Source organism: Gigantopelta aegis, chromosome 15 (assembly GCF_016097555.1).
Source record: "Gigantopelta aegis isolate Gae_Host chromosome 15, Gae_host_genome, whole genome shotgun sequence".
NCBI classification, from domain to species: domain Eukaryota; kingdom Metazoa; phylum Mollusca; class Gastropoda; order Neomphalida; family Peltospiridae; genus Gigantopelta; species Gigantopelta aegis.
In genome coordinates this window covers 16228681-16247482 of record NC_054713.1, presented here as the reverse complement: position 1 = coordinate 16247482, position 18802 = coordinate 16228681, and the positions used below count along the sequence as shown (strand labels likewise).

The 18802-nt window shown below is 37.8% G+C and overlaps 1 protein-coding gene across 2 annotated transcripts; it reads left to right on the top strand.

Annotated features, from left to right (window-relative positions):
• Positions 1 to 1795: 1795 nt before the first annotated feature.
• Positions 1796 to 18505, top strand: LOC121390662. Of its 2 annotated transcripts, none has more exons than XM_041522528.1 (4): positions 1796 to 1848; positions 15894 to 16032; positions 17384 to 17523; positions 18330 to 18505. In XM_041522528.1, the coding sequence occupies exons 1-4, from the start codon at positions 1815 to 1817 to the stop codon at positions 18347 to 18349; spliced, it is 333 nt and encodes a 110-aa protein (XP_041378462.1). In that variant the 5' UTR covers positions 1796 to 1814; the 3' UTR covers positions 18350 to 18505. The 2 variants fall into 2 exon arrangements, with proteins under 2 accessions (XP_041378462.1, XP_041378461.1); XM_041522527.1 differs by lacking the exon at positions 1796 to 1848 and adding an exon at positions 13725 to 13796.
• The last annotated feature ends 297 nt before the right edge of the window (positions 18506 to 18802 follow it).

Below are 18802 nucleotides of genomic sequence, written 5' to 3'. Positions count from 1 at the left end.
GTTTTGTTTGTGTGTGTGTGTATGTGTGTGTGTGTGTGTGTGTGTGTGTGTGTGTGTGTGTGTGTGTTTGTGTGTTTCTCTGTCTGTCTGTCTGTTTATGGTGAGATACCTTTGTCAGAAATTATTTATATACAAAAATCCAATCTTGGCTTATAAAATGAATATTAGGAAACAGATTTTATATATGTAATTAATATTAATTTATTCCTTTGGTTTTGTTTCATTGACAACTGGCAATTTTATCATACAAAAATAGTAAACACTGTTGTCCACCAAGAGAACTGTAAAATCCATATAATATTATTGATTATGGTTATCATACTGATTGTATTAAAATAATTAGATATAGAATACTACATGAGTGGTCGTTAGATACTATTTATCTTACAACGACTTGTTTTAAAACGTATCTAATGAGAGGAAACGAGTTGGATACGTTTCTAAACACGTTGCAACATAAATGGTATCTAATGAACACTTTTTCTTATTTTCGTACAACACGACAGAAGCGACAGATCAGTTTCATCCATCCTGCAATGAAATATAATTGCACATAATTAACTTTGTTGGTAATCTGTATTGGAATAACCTGCCTGTAGTTCTAAGTGTATTAGGCTTATTAAGCAAATTAAGTCTTGTTTTAAAACTAAATGTCAGCTGTTTCCCGGGCGGACACAACATGCTCCATGCAGAGCAAACATATTTATTTCGCGTTTAAAAATGTCAGCAGAGTTTCTGTCATAAAACAAATTGAGAATAATGAAGCTTTCGCCATGTGTTCATTTGAAGCTAGCGCTTTCTAACATTACCTGCGATGGACTGGTTTTGACGCTAAATGTTAATATACATAAATCAAACGGGACCGGAACATGTGCAGGAGTTATTGGCAGCTCGCTTTAAGCCTAAAACAACATATTACACACTGAACGTAGAAAATGTTTTTGTTAACTGTATGGATATGTACCACGGTAATTAACGATAGCGGGCACCATGGCCAGGCACTATTAAAAAGTCGAGTATCTTCTTGAAGATTTATGCCTCGTTGTACATGTACACACTACAGCTTATTATGACCATCTTAGACATGGAAATAAACGGTAATACACTGTGTGAGACAGGCACAGTGGAAACAAGTAGACAGAGATCGAGGGCGCAAAGCAGTTTCTAGGGGGTTCGGGGGTATGCTGCCCCGTAATGTTCTGAAAACAAGACGTCCTGATATGCAATGTCTTGCATTCTACAAATACAATTCATCTGTGGCTTAAGGGGGCGAGACGCAGCCCAGTGGTAAAGCGCTCGCTTGATGCGCGGTCGGTTTGGGATCGACCACTGAGCTATTTCCCACTCCATTGCACCATGACTGGTACATCAAAGGCCGTGGAATGTGCCATATCCTATCTATGGGATGGTGCATATAAAAAATCCCTTGCTGGCTTCCTTCCTGAATCCTGGTTTTCTCCCTGATTATTTGCGTGATCCATAATCATGTGTCCGACGCCATATAACCGTATAATAAAATGTGTTGAGTGCGTCGTTAAATAAACCATTTCCGTCCTTCCTCTGCCTTACTATTTACTATCAATAATATTATCTGGTAGGTACTGGGTTCGCATTCCCGTACCGTCCCCCGCCAGAGAGTTTAAACATTAGTGGTTTAATTGAGATAATGTTGACAGTGTTATCTCACTTAATTTACTCATAAAATTGTTAGCTTAACTTTGACATTTAGATTTATCATTTAGATTGATCTATATATACAGCTACCGTAACATTTGGAGGACGGATGCGTTTTCTTGTCAAACCTAACACAGACAATGCTTCTGTTTATTTTCACGTTGGCCATTTGCGGTAAGTATTGATGTTTCTATCTAATCATTTATTTAAGTTTGGGTATAAGGATCTTAATTGATAAATTGAAATGATAAGCCACGAAAGATTACTTTCTTCATATTTCATGTATATAAGACGGCTAAAAATTAAATAAACAAAACTATGAGGTGTTAGCAGAACTACAAGAAAAAACAATTCTGGTTACCACTAATGCGAGTGTCCTAAACTAAAGTTTAAAAAAATTAATATTTTGTGGACAAATATGTTTTAACGAAAAAGAGTATGAATAATAATTTAAACAGCTAGTTGAAATATCCCTAAATAGCCTTACTAAAGACAGCCCCACTAAAGAGAAAATAAATGTTCAAAGTTACTTCACATTTATACGGAAGCGTATTAGTGCCATCACACACAATAAAATAATTCTAAAGGAACTTTAGTTTTTTCAGGACAAGTTAGTATTCTATATTCTGGTGATTTTTTTTTTTTTTTTAAAGAACAAATTAATTAAAAAGAGCACTCCAAACGGGGGCGGGGGGGGGGGGGGGCGATTACGGGACCCCTACGACCATACACTGGATTCGCAAATGAATTACAACTCTGAGTTTTGTGCTCGTCTAACCTGTTATGGGTCGTAGGCCCGATCTCCCTCCCCCCCCCCCCCCCCCCCCCCCCCCGCCCCCCCCCCCCCCCCCCCCCCACCGTCCCAACCAGAGCACAACACCTGATATATCAAAAGCCGTGTAATGAGCTATCCTGTCTATTACAAAGTTTGAAAATATAATTCCCTCTGCCTTTCTTTCTCTCCCATTTTTTGTCTCCTACTTCCTATCACCCTCCCCTTTCTCCAACTCTCTCTCTCTCTCTCTCTCTCTCTCTCTCTCTCTCTCTCTCTCTCTCTCTCTCTCTCTCTCTCTCTCTCTCTCTCTCTCTCTCTCTCTCTCTCTCTCTCTCTCTCTCTCTCGGTATCGTCAATATCATATATATTAGGAATACAAAATGTATTATGCGAGCCTCTTATCCTAATAGCTATGTTGTGGTGATGCAAGAAAGAAGGAAGGAAATGGTTTATTTAACGACGCACTCAACACATTTTATTTACGGTAATATGGCGTCGGATGCAAGAGGGATGCCAACGCCAGTAAATGAGTGTCGGTTCTTCTATATTACAGAACAGAACAGAAGAAAACAAAACTTTATTCATTTGAGGTGGTTTACAGACATTTCAGTAGCAAGTAGACTGCTAAATTAATAATACAATCAAACATTCGAATAACTAAATAAATAAATTTACAATACGCAATAATATATAGGTAATATATTCAAACTTACAAATAAGTAACTTACGAAAAATAAATGATTTTAAACACGTCGTTAATCAAATTAATAAATGACATAATTTCTTTAGATTTGATTTTTTTTTTTTTTTGGTGTATTTAAATAGCTGATTTAATTTAAAGGTGTTGGGTCTAATATAACAATACTTCTTCAGATGTGTACTTCTTTCCTGAGTTTTACCGGCCTCGGTGGCGTCGTGGTTAGGCCATCGACCTACAGGCTGGTAGGTACTGGGTTCGGATCCCAGTCGAAGTATGGGATTTTTAATCCAGATACTGACTCCAAACCCTGAGTGAGTGCTCCGCAAGGCTCACTGCGTAGGTGTAAATCACTTGCACCGACCAGTGATCCATAACTGGTTCAACAAAGGCCATGGTTTGTGCTATCCTGCCTGTGGGAAGCGCAAATAAAAGACCCTTGCTGCTAATCGGAAAGAGTAGCCCATGTAGTGGCGACAGTGGGTTTTCTCTCAAAATATGCGTGGTCCTTAACCATATGTCTGACGCCATATCACCGTAAATAAAATGTGTTGGATGCGTTAAATAAAACATTTCTTTCTTTCTTTCTTTCCTAAGTCATTATTTGTGCATTTATCATAGTTTGATAACCGATGTATTGTTCGTGTCGTTAAACATTTATTCATTGATTCATTCTTTCCTTAGTAAAATGGGGACACTGAAAAAATAATGTAACTCATCACCTACTGTAGTGTTCACACTCGTGCTTTGTGTTAAATATCCTATAGCCGCGGGATGTAGCTCAGTCGGTAGCGTGTCCGCCTGTAAAGCGGTCAGTTATCGAATCGATCCTTCTCAGTGGACTCATTTGCAGTTTGGGCTTTTTTCCGTTCTAACCAGTGGTCCACAACTAGTTCATCAAAGGCCGTGGTGTGTTCTGTCCTGTCTGTGGGAAAGTGCATATAAAAGATCCCTTGCTGCGTATCGGAAAGAGTAGCCTATGTGGCGGCAGGTGGTTTCCTCTAAAGAAATATGTCAGAATGACCATATGTTTGACGCCCAATAGCCGATGTTAAAGTAAAAATCAATGTGCTCTAGAGGCGTCGTTGAATAAAACAAACTTTACTTTAAATATCCTATAGGTAATGCATTTCGGTGTTTAGAATCATCCCAGGGGCGTAGCGTGATCTGGACCTGGTGGGGGGGGGGGGGGGGGGGGGGGGGGTTGAATATGAACCAAGTGGACCTTTTTTCTATTTTGTTTTTGCACCACCAGAAACTCCATATGTATAAACCTGTATGTTTTAGTTCTGAAAGCGGACCATTTGCTTCAGCGGGGGGTTTCGTCATAGCCTACGCCACTGCATCCATTATATTCCTTTCGCCCATTCGACTCTGCATTGTGTGAATATATGACCCTGATGATGTGTTACGGTTTCGTTGTTCATATTTCCCCTGCGCGTGCTGTAACCTCACCGTGGTGCAGGGGTGTAACATTCTCTTTGAGAATGGTCAATACAGCACAAATTGAATTTTTTAGTAAAAGTCAGTCAGTATCTATCTGTGATATTTGTATTTTTGCACAGTTCTTTACACTGTTTTTATTTAAATCTTGAATTTTTATATTGATGCTGATCATCACCGTATTTGTTGGCATTACCATAGTTTGACACCCAATAGCCGATGTATTTTTTCGTGCTGAGGTGTCGTTAAACATTCATTCATTCATTCATTGTTCAGATTGTACCCAAAACAAGATGGGGAAAAATATTACAAAGGCATCCAAAAATTAAAATATATATTATAAAAACTAAAATAATAAATGAAATATATTCTGGAGACTTTACTTAATGCCAAATATTTAATTTATATGCGGCTAGACAAAAAAATTAAAGACGGACAATTCGACGGAATATTGACGGTTCTCTAATAATAAATACTTAAATAAATAAAAATTAAATTCAAAGTCCTAAAATATAAACAGAGTGTATCTCTAAAGTGGGTGGGGACCGGCCTCGGTGGCGTCGTGGTTAGGCCATCGGTCTACAGGCTGGTAGATACTGGGTTCGGATCCCAGTCGTAGCATGGGATTTTTTATCCAGATACCGACTCCAAACCCTGAGTGAGTGCTCCGCAAGGCTCAATGGGTAGGTGTAAACCACTTGCACTGACCAGTGATCCATAACTGGTTTAACAAAGGCCATGGTTTGTGCTATCATACCTGTGGGAAGCACAAATAAAAAATCCCTTGCTGCCTGTCGTAAAAGAGTAGCTTATGTGGCGACAGCGGGTTTCCTCTAACAAACAGTGTCAGAATGACCATATGTTTTACGTCCAATAGCCGATGATAAGATAAAAAATCAATGTGTTCCAGTGGCGTCGTTAAATAAAAGAAACTTTACTTTTTTACTCTAAAGTGGGTTTGCAATTCATATCAACAGTCTCGATTCACACAGACACTTTTAATTATATTATTCAAGGGTTAAAAAACACTTCTTCTCTGTGTCACTTGAAATCAAAAAGTACCGAACTAGTAGCACTGCATTTAGCCTAGTAAATTAAACTTGAAAGAAAGAAATGTTTTATTTATCGGCGCACTCAACACATTTTATTTACGGTATATGGCGTCAGACATATAGTTAAGGACTACACAGATATTGAGAGAGGAAACCCGTTGTCGCCACTTCATGGGCTACTCTTTTCGATTAGCAGCAAGGGATATTTTATATGCACCACCCCACAGACATGGTAGTACATACCACGGCCTTTAATATACCAGTCGTGGTGCATTGGCTGAAACGAGAAATATTCCAATGGGTCCACCGACGGGGATCGATCCCAGACCGACCGCGCATCGAGCGAGCGCCAAATTAAACTTGAATGCACGATACACACAAAAATGGCGATTCTCTGCGTACGTCCGACATAAATTAAAGAAAACGAAATCGTTTGGATTTAATTTTGATTGTGGGTGTGCAGTTCAAATTATACTCTTTTAGTTCCCAAGAAAAAACAAATAATCTTGGTCATTCTTCAACTGTGAGACTTTTCCTATAAAACAAACATTGAATAATTTTTTTTTACAGAAAGTACCGCCAAAGACTGACATGTGAACTGGGTGTAATAAACAAGTGCGCAAACACGCCGGGTTTGATGTACCGAGATGTTACGTTGGAACAGACCAGAGTCAACACCGATAAAAATCTGGAAAGCATTGAATTTATGAATAAGTAAAAGATACATGTTTACTTTAACTGACCTTGGTGTATTCATGAATTGTAGGTTCTGAGATCAACTCCTGAGACTGACCGACTGACAGACTCTTTCTCTCTCTCTCTGTTTGTCTCTTTCTCTCTGTATATCTGTCTCTCTCTTACCCCTCCGCAAGGCTCAATGTGTAAGTGTAAACCACTTGCACCGACCAGTGATCCATAACTGGTTCAACAAAGCCCATGGTCTGTGCTATCCTGCCTGTGGGAAGCGCAAATAAAAGATCCCTTGCTGCTAATCGGAAAGAGTAGACCATGAAGTGGCGAGAGCGGGTTTCCTCTCAAAATCTGTGTGGTCCTTAACCATATGTCTGACACCATATAACCGTAAATAAAAGGTGATGAGTGCGTCGTAAAATAAAACATTTCTTTCTTTCTTTCTTTCCTAAGTCATTATTTGTGCATTTATCATAGTTTGATAACCGATGTATTGTTCGTGTCGTTAAACATTTATTCATTGATTCATTCTTTCCTTAGTAAAATGGGGACACTGAAAAAATAATGTAACTCATCACCTACTGTAGTGTTCACACTCGTGCTTTGTGTTAAATATCCTATAGCCGCGGGATGTAGCTCAGTCGGTAGCGTGTCCGCCTGTAAAGCGGTCAGTTATCGAATCGATCCTTCTCAGTGGACTCATTTGCAGTTTGGGCTTTTTTCCGTTCTAACCAGTGGTCCACAACTAGTTCATCAAAGGCCGTGGTGTGTTCTGTCCTGTCTGTGGGAAAGTGCATATAAAAGATCCCTTGCTGCGTATCGGAAAGAGTAGCCTATGTGGCGGCAGGTGGTTTCCTCTAAAGAAATATGTCAGAATGACCATATGTTTGACGCCCAATAGCCGATGTTAAAGTAAAAATCAATGTGCTCTAGAGGCGTCGTTGAATAAAACAAACTTTACTTTAAATATCCTATAGGTAATGCATTTCGGTGTTTAGAATCATCCCAGGGGCGTAGCGTGATCTGGACGTGTGGGGGGGGGGGGGTTGAATATGAACCAAGTGGACCTTTTTTCTATTTTGTTTTTGCACCACCAGAAACTCCATATGTATAAACCTGTATGTTTTAGTTCTGAATGCGGACCATTTGCTTCAGCGGGGGGTTTCGTCATAGCCTACGCCACTGCATCCATTATATTCCTTTCGCCCATTCGACTCTGCATTGTGTGAATATATGACCCTGATGATGTGTTACGGTTTCGTTGTTCATATTTCCCCTGCGCGTGCTGTAACCTCACCGTGGTGCAGGGGTGTAACATTCTCTTTGAGAATGGTCAATACAGCACAAATTGAATTTTTTAGTAAAAGTCAGTCAGTATCTATCTGTGATATTTGTATTTTTGCACAGTTCTTTACACTGTTTTTATTTAAATCTTGAATTTTTATATTGATGCTGATCATCACCGTATTTGTTGGCATTACCATAGTTTGACACCCAATAGCCGATGTATTTTTTCGTGCTGAGGTGTCGTTAAACATTCATTCATTCATTCATTGTTCAGATTGTACCCAAAACAAGATGGGGAAAAAATATTACAAAGGCATCCAAAAATTAAAATATATATTATAAAAACTAAAATAATAAATGAAATATATTCTGGAGACTTTACTTAATGCCAAATATTTAATTTATATGCGGCTAGACAAAAAAATTAAAGACGGACAATTCGACGGAATATTGACGGTTCTCTAATAATAAATACTTAAATAAATAAAAATTAAATTCAAAGTCCTAAAATATAAACAGAGTGTATCTCTAAAGTGGGTGGGGACCGGCCTCGGTGGCGTCGTGGTTAGGCCATCGGTCTACAGGCTGGTAGATACTGGGTTCGGATCCCAGTCGTAGCATGGGATTTTTTATCCAGATACCGACTCCAAACCCTGAGTGAGTGCTCCGCAAGGCTCAATGGGTAGGTGTAAACCACTTGCACTGACCAGTGATCCATAAATGGTTTAACAAAGGCCATGGTTTGTGCTATCATGCCTGTGGGAAGCGCAAATAAAAAATCCCTTGCTGCCTGTCGTAAAAGAGTAGCTTATGTGGCGACAGCGGGTTTCCTCTAACAAACAGTGTCAGAATGACCATATGTTTTACGTCCAATAGCCGATGATAAGATAAAAAATCAATGTGTTCCAGTGGCGTCGTTAAATAAAAGAAACTTTACTTTTTTACTCTAAAGTGGGTTTGCAATTCATATCAACAGTCTCGATTCACACAGACACTTTTAATTATATTATTCAAGGGTTAAAAAACACTTCTTCTCTGTGTCACTTGAAATCAAAAAGTACCGAACTAGTAGCACTGCATTTAGCCTAGTAAATTAAACTTGAAAGAAAGAAATGTTTTATTTATCGGCGCACTCAACACATTTTATTTACGGTATATGGCGTCAGACATATAGTTAAGGACTACACAGATATTGAGAGAGGAAACCCGTTGTCGCCACTTCATGGGCTACTCTTTTCGATTAGCAGCAAGGGATATTTTATATGCACCACCCCACAGACATGGTAGTACATACCACGGCCTTTAATATACCAGTCGTGGTGCATTGGCTGAAACGAGAAATATTCCAATGGGTCCACCGACGGGGATCGATCCCAGACCGACCGCGCATCGAGCGAGCGCCAAATTAAACTTGAATGCACGATACACACAAAAATGGCGATTCTCTGCGTACGTCCGACATAAATTAAAGAAAACGAAATCGTTTGGATTTAATTTTGATTGTGGGTGTGCAGTTCAAATTATACTCTTTTAGTTCCCAAGAAAAAAACAAATAATCTTGGTCATTCTTCAACTGTGAGACTTTTCCTATAAAACAAACATTGAATAATTTTTTTTTACAGAAAGTACCGCCAAAGACTGACATGTGAACTGGGTGTAATAAACAAGTGCGCAAACACGCCGGGTTTGATGTACCGAGATGTTACGTTGGAACAGACCAGAGTCAACACCGATAAAAATCTGGAAAGCATTGAATTTATGAATAAGTAAAAGATACATCTTTACTTTAACTGACCTTGGTGTATTCATGAATTGTAGGTTCTGAGATCAACTCCTGAGACTGACCGACTGACAGACTCTTTCTCTCTCTCTCTGTTTGTCTCTTTCTCTCTGTATATCTGTCTCTCTCTTACCCCTCCGCAAGGCTCAATGGGTAGGTGTAAACCACTTGCACCGACCAGTGATCCATAACTGGTTCAACAAAGCCCATGGTCTGTGCTATCCTGCCTGTGGGAAGCGCAAATAAAAGATCCCTTGCTGCTAATCGGAAAGAGTAGACCATGAAGTGGCGACAGCGGGTTTCCTCTCAAAATCTGTGTGGTCCTTAACCATATGTCTGACACCATATAACCGTAAATAAAATGTGTTGAGTGCGTCGTTAAATAAAACATTTCTTTCTTTCTCTCTTACTCACTCCACCCCCCTCTCATCGCCTGCGCCAGTGCGTTAATATCTATGTATGCAATCGTCAATCTTGATATACATACAATATATAGATATTCATACATCAATACATACTAGCCAGTGTCAGGTCTGCCCACTGTTTCGTGCACGTAAGCGGGATCGGCCGCGTAATTTGTAGGCCGCATGCATATGGATGAGTTAAAGATCATCTTTTTTATGGATGCCTCAATAGTCCAGAAGGTATTGTGCCACAGGTTCGAGTCCCAGCAACGGCATGGGACAATTTGTAAGGCAAGAAAGGATTTAATTATCCCCTGCGCCAGTGCGTTAATATAATTATATATATATATATATATATATATATATATATATATATATATATATATATATATATATATATATATATATATATATATACACACACATGTATATGCAATGGTCAGCCTCAACATACATACAATATATAGATATTCATACATCAATACATACATACATACATGTACATACATACATACATACATATATAATACATAATAACTGATTAGGTTACAAAAATCTATCTTTCGTAACCGGTCAATCTATTACAAATCATGTGAACCGACTTGCAGTCCCCTTAGATTTTGGAATATAGTTCCTTGTCGTACTTTATCGGTCCAGTAAATAGGTCAGTAACCTATTGTAGCTAGCCTTTAAGATCACATTGGTTTATATGTATTTACACATTACCGTTCATTTGACTTTAAGATGATTTCGTGTTGCTGTTTATTTGTATTTACACATTACAGTTCATTTGACTTTAAGATTGTTTCGTGTTGCTTTTTATTTTTATTTACACATTACCGTTCATTTGACTTTAAGTTTGTTTCGTGTTGCTGTTTATTTGTATTTACATATTACCGTTCATTTGACTTTAAGATGATTTCGTGTTGCTTTTAATTTGTATTTACATATTACCGTTCATTTGACTTTAAGATGATTTCGTGTTGCTGTTTATTTGTATTTACACATTACAGTTCATTTGACTTTAAGATTGTTTCGTGTTGCTGTTTATTTGTATTTACACATTACCGTTCATTTGACTTTAAGATGATTTCATGTTGCTGTTTATTTGTATTTACACATTACAGTTCATTTGACTTTAAGATTGTTTCGTGTTGCTGTTTATTTTTATTTACACATTACCGTTCATTTGACTTTAAGTTGATTTCGTGTTGCTGTTTATTTGTATTTACACATTACAGTTCATTTGACTTTAAGATTGTTTCGTGTTGCTGTTTATTTGTATTTACACATTACCGTGCATTTGACTCTAAGATGGTTTCGTTTTTCTGTTTATTTGTATTTACATATTACCGTTCATTTGACTTTATGATTGTTTCGTGTTGCTGTTTATTTGTATTTTCACATTACCGTGCATTTGACTCTCAGATGGTTTCGTGTTGCTGTTTATTTGTATTTACATATTACCGTTCATTTGACTTTATGATTGTTTCGTGTTGCTGTTTATTTGTATTTACACATTACCGTGCATTTGACTCTAAGATGGTTTCGTGTTGCTGTTTATTTGTATTTACATATTACCGTTCATTTGACTTTGACTTTGATTGTTTTGTTTCGTGTTGCTGTTTATTTGTATTTACACATTACCGTTCATTTGACTTTAAGATGATTTCGTGTTGGAGTTTATTTGTATTTACACATTACAGTTCATTTGTCTTAAAGATTGTTTCAGTTCATTTGTCTTAAAGATTGTTTCGTGTTGCTGTTTATTTGTATTTACACATTACAGTTAATTTGTCTTAAAGATTGTTTCGTGTTGCTGTTTATTTGTATTTACACATTACAGTTCATCACAGCCGAGAACATTTCAGGATACTTTCTTTAAAATTCTACTAACGAGATTTAAATTCAAATAAATGACAATATTGTCACTGTTAGTATTATAATAGGCTAACTGTTGTAACTATCATACATACTAATTTTAATTGGCGATTAAAGAATATTTCTTTACCATATTAAGTTGTTGTTGATTATTGAGTTATTATTGTTTGTGTTTCTATGTGTCTATGTCTGTGTCTGCGAATTTGTTTGTGTGTGTGTGTGTGTGTGTGTGTGTGTGTGTGTGTGTGTGTGTGTGTGTGTGTGTGTGTTCTGTCTGTGTGTGTGTGTGTGTGTGTGTGTGTGTGTGTTTGTCCGTCCGTTCGACTGTTTGTGGTAAGATAACATTTGTGAGAAATTATTTACATAAAAATATTAAATTTTAGCTTATACAATATTACCAGACAGATTTCCCATATGCAATTAATATTAATTTATTCCTGTGCTTTTGTTTTATTGACAACTTGCAATTTTATCTTTAAAAAATAGTAAACCCTGTCGTCCACTAAGAGATCTGCAAAATCCATATAATATTATGGATAACAGTTATCATATTACCGGCCTCGGTGGCGTAGTGGTTAGGCCATCGGTCTACAGGCTGGTAAGTACTGGGTTCGGATCCCAGATACCGACTCCACACCCTGAGTGAGTGCTCTGCAAGGCACAATGGGTAGGTGTAAACCACTTGCACCGACCAGTGATCCATAACTGGTTCAACAAAGGCCATGGTTTGTGCTATCCTGCCTGTGGGAAGCGCAAATAAAAGTTCCCTTGCTGCTAATCGGAAGAGTAGCCCATGTAGTGGCGACAGCGGATTTCCTCTCAAAATCTGTGTGGCCCTTAACCATATGTCTGACGCCATATAACCGTAAATAAAATATGTTGAGTGCGTCGTTAAATAAAACATTTCTTTCTTTGGTTATGATACTGACTCATATTTAATTAGAATACTACATAGGTGGCCGTTAGATACTATTTATCTTACAAACAATTGTTTTAAACAGTATCTAATAAAGGAAAACGAGTTAGATACGTTTTTAAACAAGTTATAAGATAAATGGTATCTAATGGACACATTACTCTCTTACATGCAGCATCCCACAGACAGGATAGCACACACCACGGCCGTATATATCTGAATCGAGGTGAACTGGCTAGGACGAGAAATAGCAGTGGACCCACCGACGGGGATGGATCTTAGACCGACCGCGCTTCACGCGAACGATTTACCACTGGGCTACATCCCGCCATCTTTTATTTTAGTACAACATGACAGAAGCGACAGATCAGTTTCAGCCATCCTGTAATGAAATATAATGGCGCGCAATTAACTTGGTTGGTAATCTGTATTGGTATAAACACCGTGTACAACTAAATGTATTGGCTTATTTCTAAGGTCGTCTAGTAAAAGTGTGACGGAGATCGAGAGCACAACGCAAAGTTTCTAGAGGGTGCGGGGAGTATTCTCCACCGTAACATTTTGAAAACTGAATGTACTGATATGCAATTTCCTGTATTGTACAAGTACAACTCATCTCTGCCTTAAAATTTACTATCAATAATATTATCTGGTAGGTACTGGGTTCGCATCCCGATACCGGCCCCTACCAGAGCGAGTTTTAGCGACTCATTGTGTAGCTGTAAGAGCACTGCACTGACTTCTCTCTCATATATCATTAGCCCAGATAGCTGATTTGTGTCCAGGACAGCGTGCTTGAACCTAAATTGGATATAAGCATGATAAATATAAATGAAACAATAACAACAACTGTACTACTACTACTACTACTACTACTACTACTACTACTACTACTACTACTACTACTACTACTACCACCACCACCACTACCACCGCCACCACTACAACTAGTACTACTACTACTACTACTACTAAATAATAATAAAGACCTTGTGAGATTTAAATATTTTCATTACTGGTTTAATTGAGTTAATGTTGAAAGTGTTATCTCACTTAATTTACTCATAAAATAGCGCAACCTTGACATTTAGATTTATTTATATATACATGTAAAGTAACCTTTGGGGGACGGAGGTGTTTTGTTGTCAAACCTAACACAGAAAATGCTTCTGTTTATTTTCACGTTGGCCATTTGTGGTAAGTATAGATGTTTCTATCTAACTTTGTATTGACGTTTGGGTATAAAATGCCGAGGAAACGATCTTAATTGATACATTGAAATGGTAAGTCACGAAAGACTACTTTCTTCATAGTTCATGGCAGCTAAAATTTAAATAAACAAAACTGTGGGGTGGGAGCAGAAATACAGAAAAAAAAACAATCTGTTTAGTATCAGTGCGAGTGTCCTAAACTAGAGTTTAAAAATGAATACTACACTTTAAAAACATGCATATTTTGTGAACAAATATGTTTTAACAAAGAAGAGTATGACAAAATAGTTTAAACAGCTAGTTGAAATATCCCCAAATAGCGTTTCTAAAGACAGCCCAAGTAAAGTGAAAAGAAATGTTCAAAGTTACTTCACATTTAAAATAATTGAGTACAATTTCTATAAAATACTCACAGTTCTTTTCTACAAATATTTTTATTCGTGTGCGTATTTAGACATTCATTTCGATAACAGAAGCTGTAGGCTATCTTTTAGACGCCTTTACAGATGTTTTTAATTTTATTGTATTATTATATTTGTTTTGTTTAACGACATCACTAGAACACACTGGTTTATTAATCATCGGCTTTTGGATGACAAACATTTGACAATTCCGACATATAGTCTTAAAGAGAAAACCCTTTATATATTTGCATTAATAGCAAGGGATCTTATATGTGGCACCATCCCACAGACACGATAGCACATACTACATAATTTGATATACGTCGTGATGCACTGGTTGGATTGACAAATATCTCACCGATAGGGGTCGATCCTAGCTTTAGCCCTGGGCTACGCCCCGCCCCTAGACATCTGTACAGTCGCGCCCAGCGTTGAACTTAAGAGACATACAGGTGGATTTTCGGCGCATGTACTGGCGCGCACTGTGGAATGGCAATGAAGCGATATATCTGTAGTGGGTTTGTGGGCATACTGCAGAACATGTTCAAATGAATATCCTCAGAGAAGTCTTTCCAGGACTATTTAGTGTTCCATATTTTAGTATTCAATTTAAAAAAAAGGATAAGTTCATTAAAAACGAGCACTTCCAACATGCCCGGGTGAGGTGGTGGTCGATTACGGGACCCCTATGACCGCACACTTGATTCGCTAATACAGTACGGCTCAGGATTGTATGTGCTACCCTGTCTATGGGATGGTGCATATAAAAGATCCCTTGCTGCTAATCGAAATGAGTAGCCCATGAAGTGGCGACAGCGGGTTTTCTCTCTCAATATCTGTGTGGTCCTTAACCATATGTCTGACGCCATATAAATGTGAATGAAATGTGTTGAGTGCGTCGTTAAATAAAACATTTCTTTCTTTCTTTTACTCTGGATTGTGCTCCTTTACGGGAGGGATGTTGTTCAGTGGCAGCGTGCTCGTCTAACGAGTTACGAGTCGTTGTCCCTCTCTGGAGTCGGACCCGCCCCACACCCTGTTCCGTCCCAATCAGTGCCCAACATCTGGAATATCAAATGCCGTTGCATGAGCCATCCTGTCTATAGCAAGGTTTGAACGTATAATTCCAGCTAAATTATCGGTCTCTCTAACTTCGCCCCTGTTTGTCTGTCTCTCACACCTTCCCTTTGTCTTGCTCTCGTTCCGCTTTTTCTTTCTTTATATCTCAGTTTTTGTAACACACACTCTCTCTCTACACACACACTCTCTTTCTGTCTCTCTGTCTCTCTCTCTGTCTCTCTCTCTTTCTCTCTCTCTCTCTCTCTCTCTCTCTGTCTCTCTCTCTCTCTCTCTCTCTCTCTCTCTCTCTCTCTCTCTCTCTCTGTGTTCTTTGTATTTGTTCTTTGAAACCGGCCTCGGTGGCGCAGTGGTTAAGCCATCGGACTACAGGCTGGTAGGTACATGGTTCGCAGCCCGGTACAGGCTCCAACCCAGAGCGAGTACTTAAGGGATCAGTGGGTAGGTGTAAGACCACTACATCCTCTTCTCTTTCACTAACCACTAACAACTAACTCACTGTCCTGGACAGACAGCCCAGATAGCTGACAGCGTACTTGAACATAAATTGGATATAAGCACGAAAATAAGTTGAAATGAAAATAAATGTTCGTTGATTTCAGGTATCGCGGTGAAAGGGGAATGTCAAACCGCATATATGGGACAGGCGATGCAGACTTGCATTGACATCGTTACTAGAACCCAGACTTCAGAAGGGTTTAACGATTTGGAACCAGAGCAGAAACGGGCATTGTGGTGCTCGTAAGTCTAAAAATCTTTTCACTCTGTGTATGTCCACAAAAGACTGAAATGTCCAATATCGGAATTTAATGAACCACTGGTTGGGCAGGATGTACTCACCTTCCGTGAACACCTGAACTCATCACTGTTGTGAGAGTGATTCATGAGTGCATGTAATCACAGTTGTATTTATTCTAAATAAAGCAGTGGCTGTCCTCCTAATGAACAGAACAAAACTTTATTCACTGAGTTGGTTTACAAATAATTTGGCAGTACGTATACTGCATAAACGAATAATACAATCAAACTTTCACATAACTAAATAAATAAATTTACAATATACAGTAATATACAGGTAATATAATCAAATTTACAAATAAGTAACTTATCAAAGATAAATGTTTTAAACACGTCGTTAATCAAATCAATAAATTTACATAATTTCATACCTTTTTGGAGTTAAATAGCTGGCTTAATTTAAAGGTGTTGGTGCTTATGCAATGTTTATCAATATTCTGCCATCTACCTGTTTTAATCGATAGATGATGATTGCTAGTTCTGAAGCGGCTAAACATAATGCGGATAATTTTGTCATGCTCATATACCACGAAGGTTTCGAGCATAACATAATGCGATGTATTTCAGGCAAGTACAGCAGGTAGTTTTCACATTCATATTTTGTTTTAAATATCCTATAGGTAATGAATTTTAAAGCATAGGTGAGGCATTGGATAGATATTCATTAAATCATCCACTATTTTTCTATGCTCAATTGACTGCATAGTGCAGACATATGACCCTGATGATGTATTTCTGTTTTATCGTTCAGATTTTACACAAAACAAGATGGGTAAAAATATTAAAAATGCATCTGAAAATTATAATACATATAATTAAAACTAAAATAATAAATAAAATTCTGGAGACTTTCCTCAGTGCCAAATATATAATTTATGTGTGTCTAGTCAAAACAAAATAATGACGGACAATTCAACACAATGTTGACGGTTGTCTAATAATAAATAATGTAATCAGAACTCTTAAAATTTAATTAAAAATCCTAAAATATAAACAGAAGGTAACTCTAAAGTGGGTTTACAATTCATCTCAACAGTCTAGATTCAAATACGTGGTTCATACACACGATTAGTTATATTATTCAAGGCTTAAAACATATTTTCTGTGTCTCATTTGAAGACAAAAAGTACGAGACTAGTAGCACTGCATTTAGCCTTGTGGTTATGCAGTTTAAATTATACTCTTTTCAGCTCCCAAGAAAAACATAAATAATTTTGGTCATGATGCAACTGTGAGACGTCCCCTTTAAAACAAACCTTGAACAAGATTTGTATTGATTTTTTTTTTTTTACAGAAATTACCGCCAAGGACTAACATGTGAAATGGGTGTAATCAACGAGTGCGCAAACTCGACGGGTTTGATGTACCACGGTGTTACGTTGGAACAGGCCAGAGTCTACACGGAGAAAATTATGGAAACCATTGAGAAAATGTGTAAATAAAACATACATGTTTACTATAACTGGCCTTTGTGTATTCATGGATTGTAGGTTCTGAGATCAACTCCTAAGATTGTCTGACTGACAGACTCTCTTTGTGTGCCTCTTTCTTTCTGTATCTATATCTCTCTCTAACTCCCTCCATCCACCCTCGCTCTGTCTCTGTCTGTCTGTCTTCTCTCTCTCTCTCTCTCTCTCTCTCTCTCTCTCTCTCTCTCTCTCTCTCTCTCTCTCTCTCTCTCTCTCTCTCTCTCTCTCTCTCTCTCTCAATCGACAGAGTAGCTTGTAGGAGATATATGATTGAGTTAATTGATGCCGTGCCACAGGTTCGAGTCCCAGCAACGGCATGGGACAATTTGTGAGGCCAGAAAGGGGTTAATTATCCCCTGCGCCAGTGCGTTGATATATATGTATGTGACAGTCAAATATGGCATACATACAATATATAGATATTCGTACATCAATACATACCAGCCAGTGTCTGGTCTGCCCACTGTGGCATGCATGTAAGCGGGATCGACGGTGTAGCTTGTATTCCCATTGCATACAGTCGAGTTAAACAGCATAAATGTTTTATGGATGTCTGGATAGCCCAGAACGTATTGCGGTTCCCTGTAGTACTTTGCTTGGCCAGTAAATAGGTCGGAAATCTGTCTTAGCAAGCCTTTAAGATCGCATTGGTTTCTTGTTGCTGTTTATTTGTATTTACACATTACCGTTCATTTGATTTTACGATGGTTTTACGTTGCTGTTTATTTGTATTTGCACATTACCGTTCATCTGACTATTTGACTTTTTCAGGTCCCTCGATACAGGAATAACTTACAGCCGAAAACATTTCAGGATACTTTTTTTTTAAACTCTGCTGACGAGATTTAATGTTCTCGCAGGAAGTTTAAATAGTTGGTATTATAATAGGGTAACTGTACATATATACATACTATATAATTTCAATTTGCGATTAAAGAAGATGTATACCATAATATTATTACGTTGTTGTTGATTAGTCAGTTATTATTGTTTGTGGTTTTGTGTCTATGTATGTGTATAAAAATATTAAATCTCGGCTTATACAATGAATATTACCAGACATATTTTCCATATGTGATTACAATTAATTTATTTCTTTGGTTTTGTTTTGTTGACGACTTGCAATTTTATCATACAAATAGTAAACACTGTTGTCCACTAGGAGAACTGTAAAATTCATATACTATTATGGATTATGGTTATTATACTGACTGATGAGTGGCCGTTAGATACTATTTGTCTTA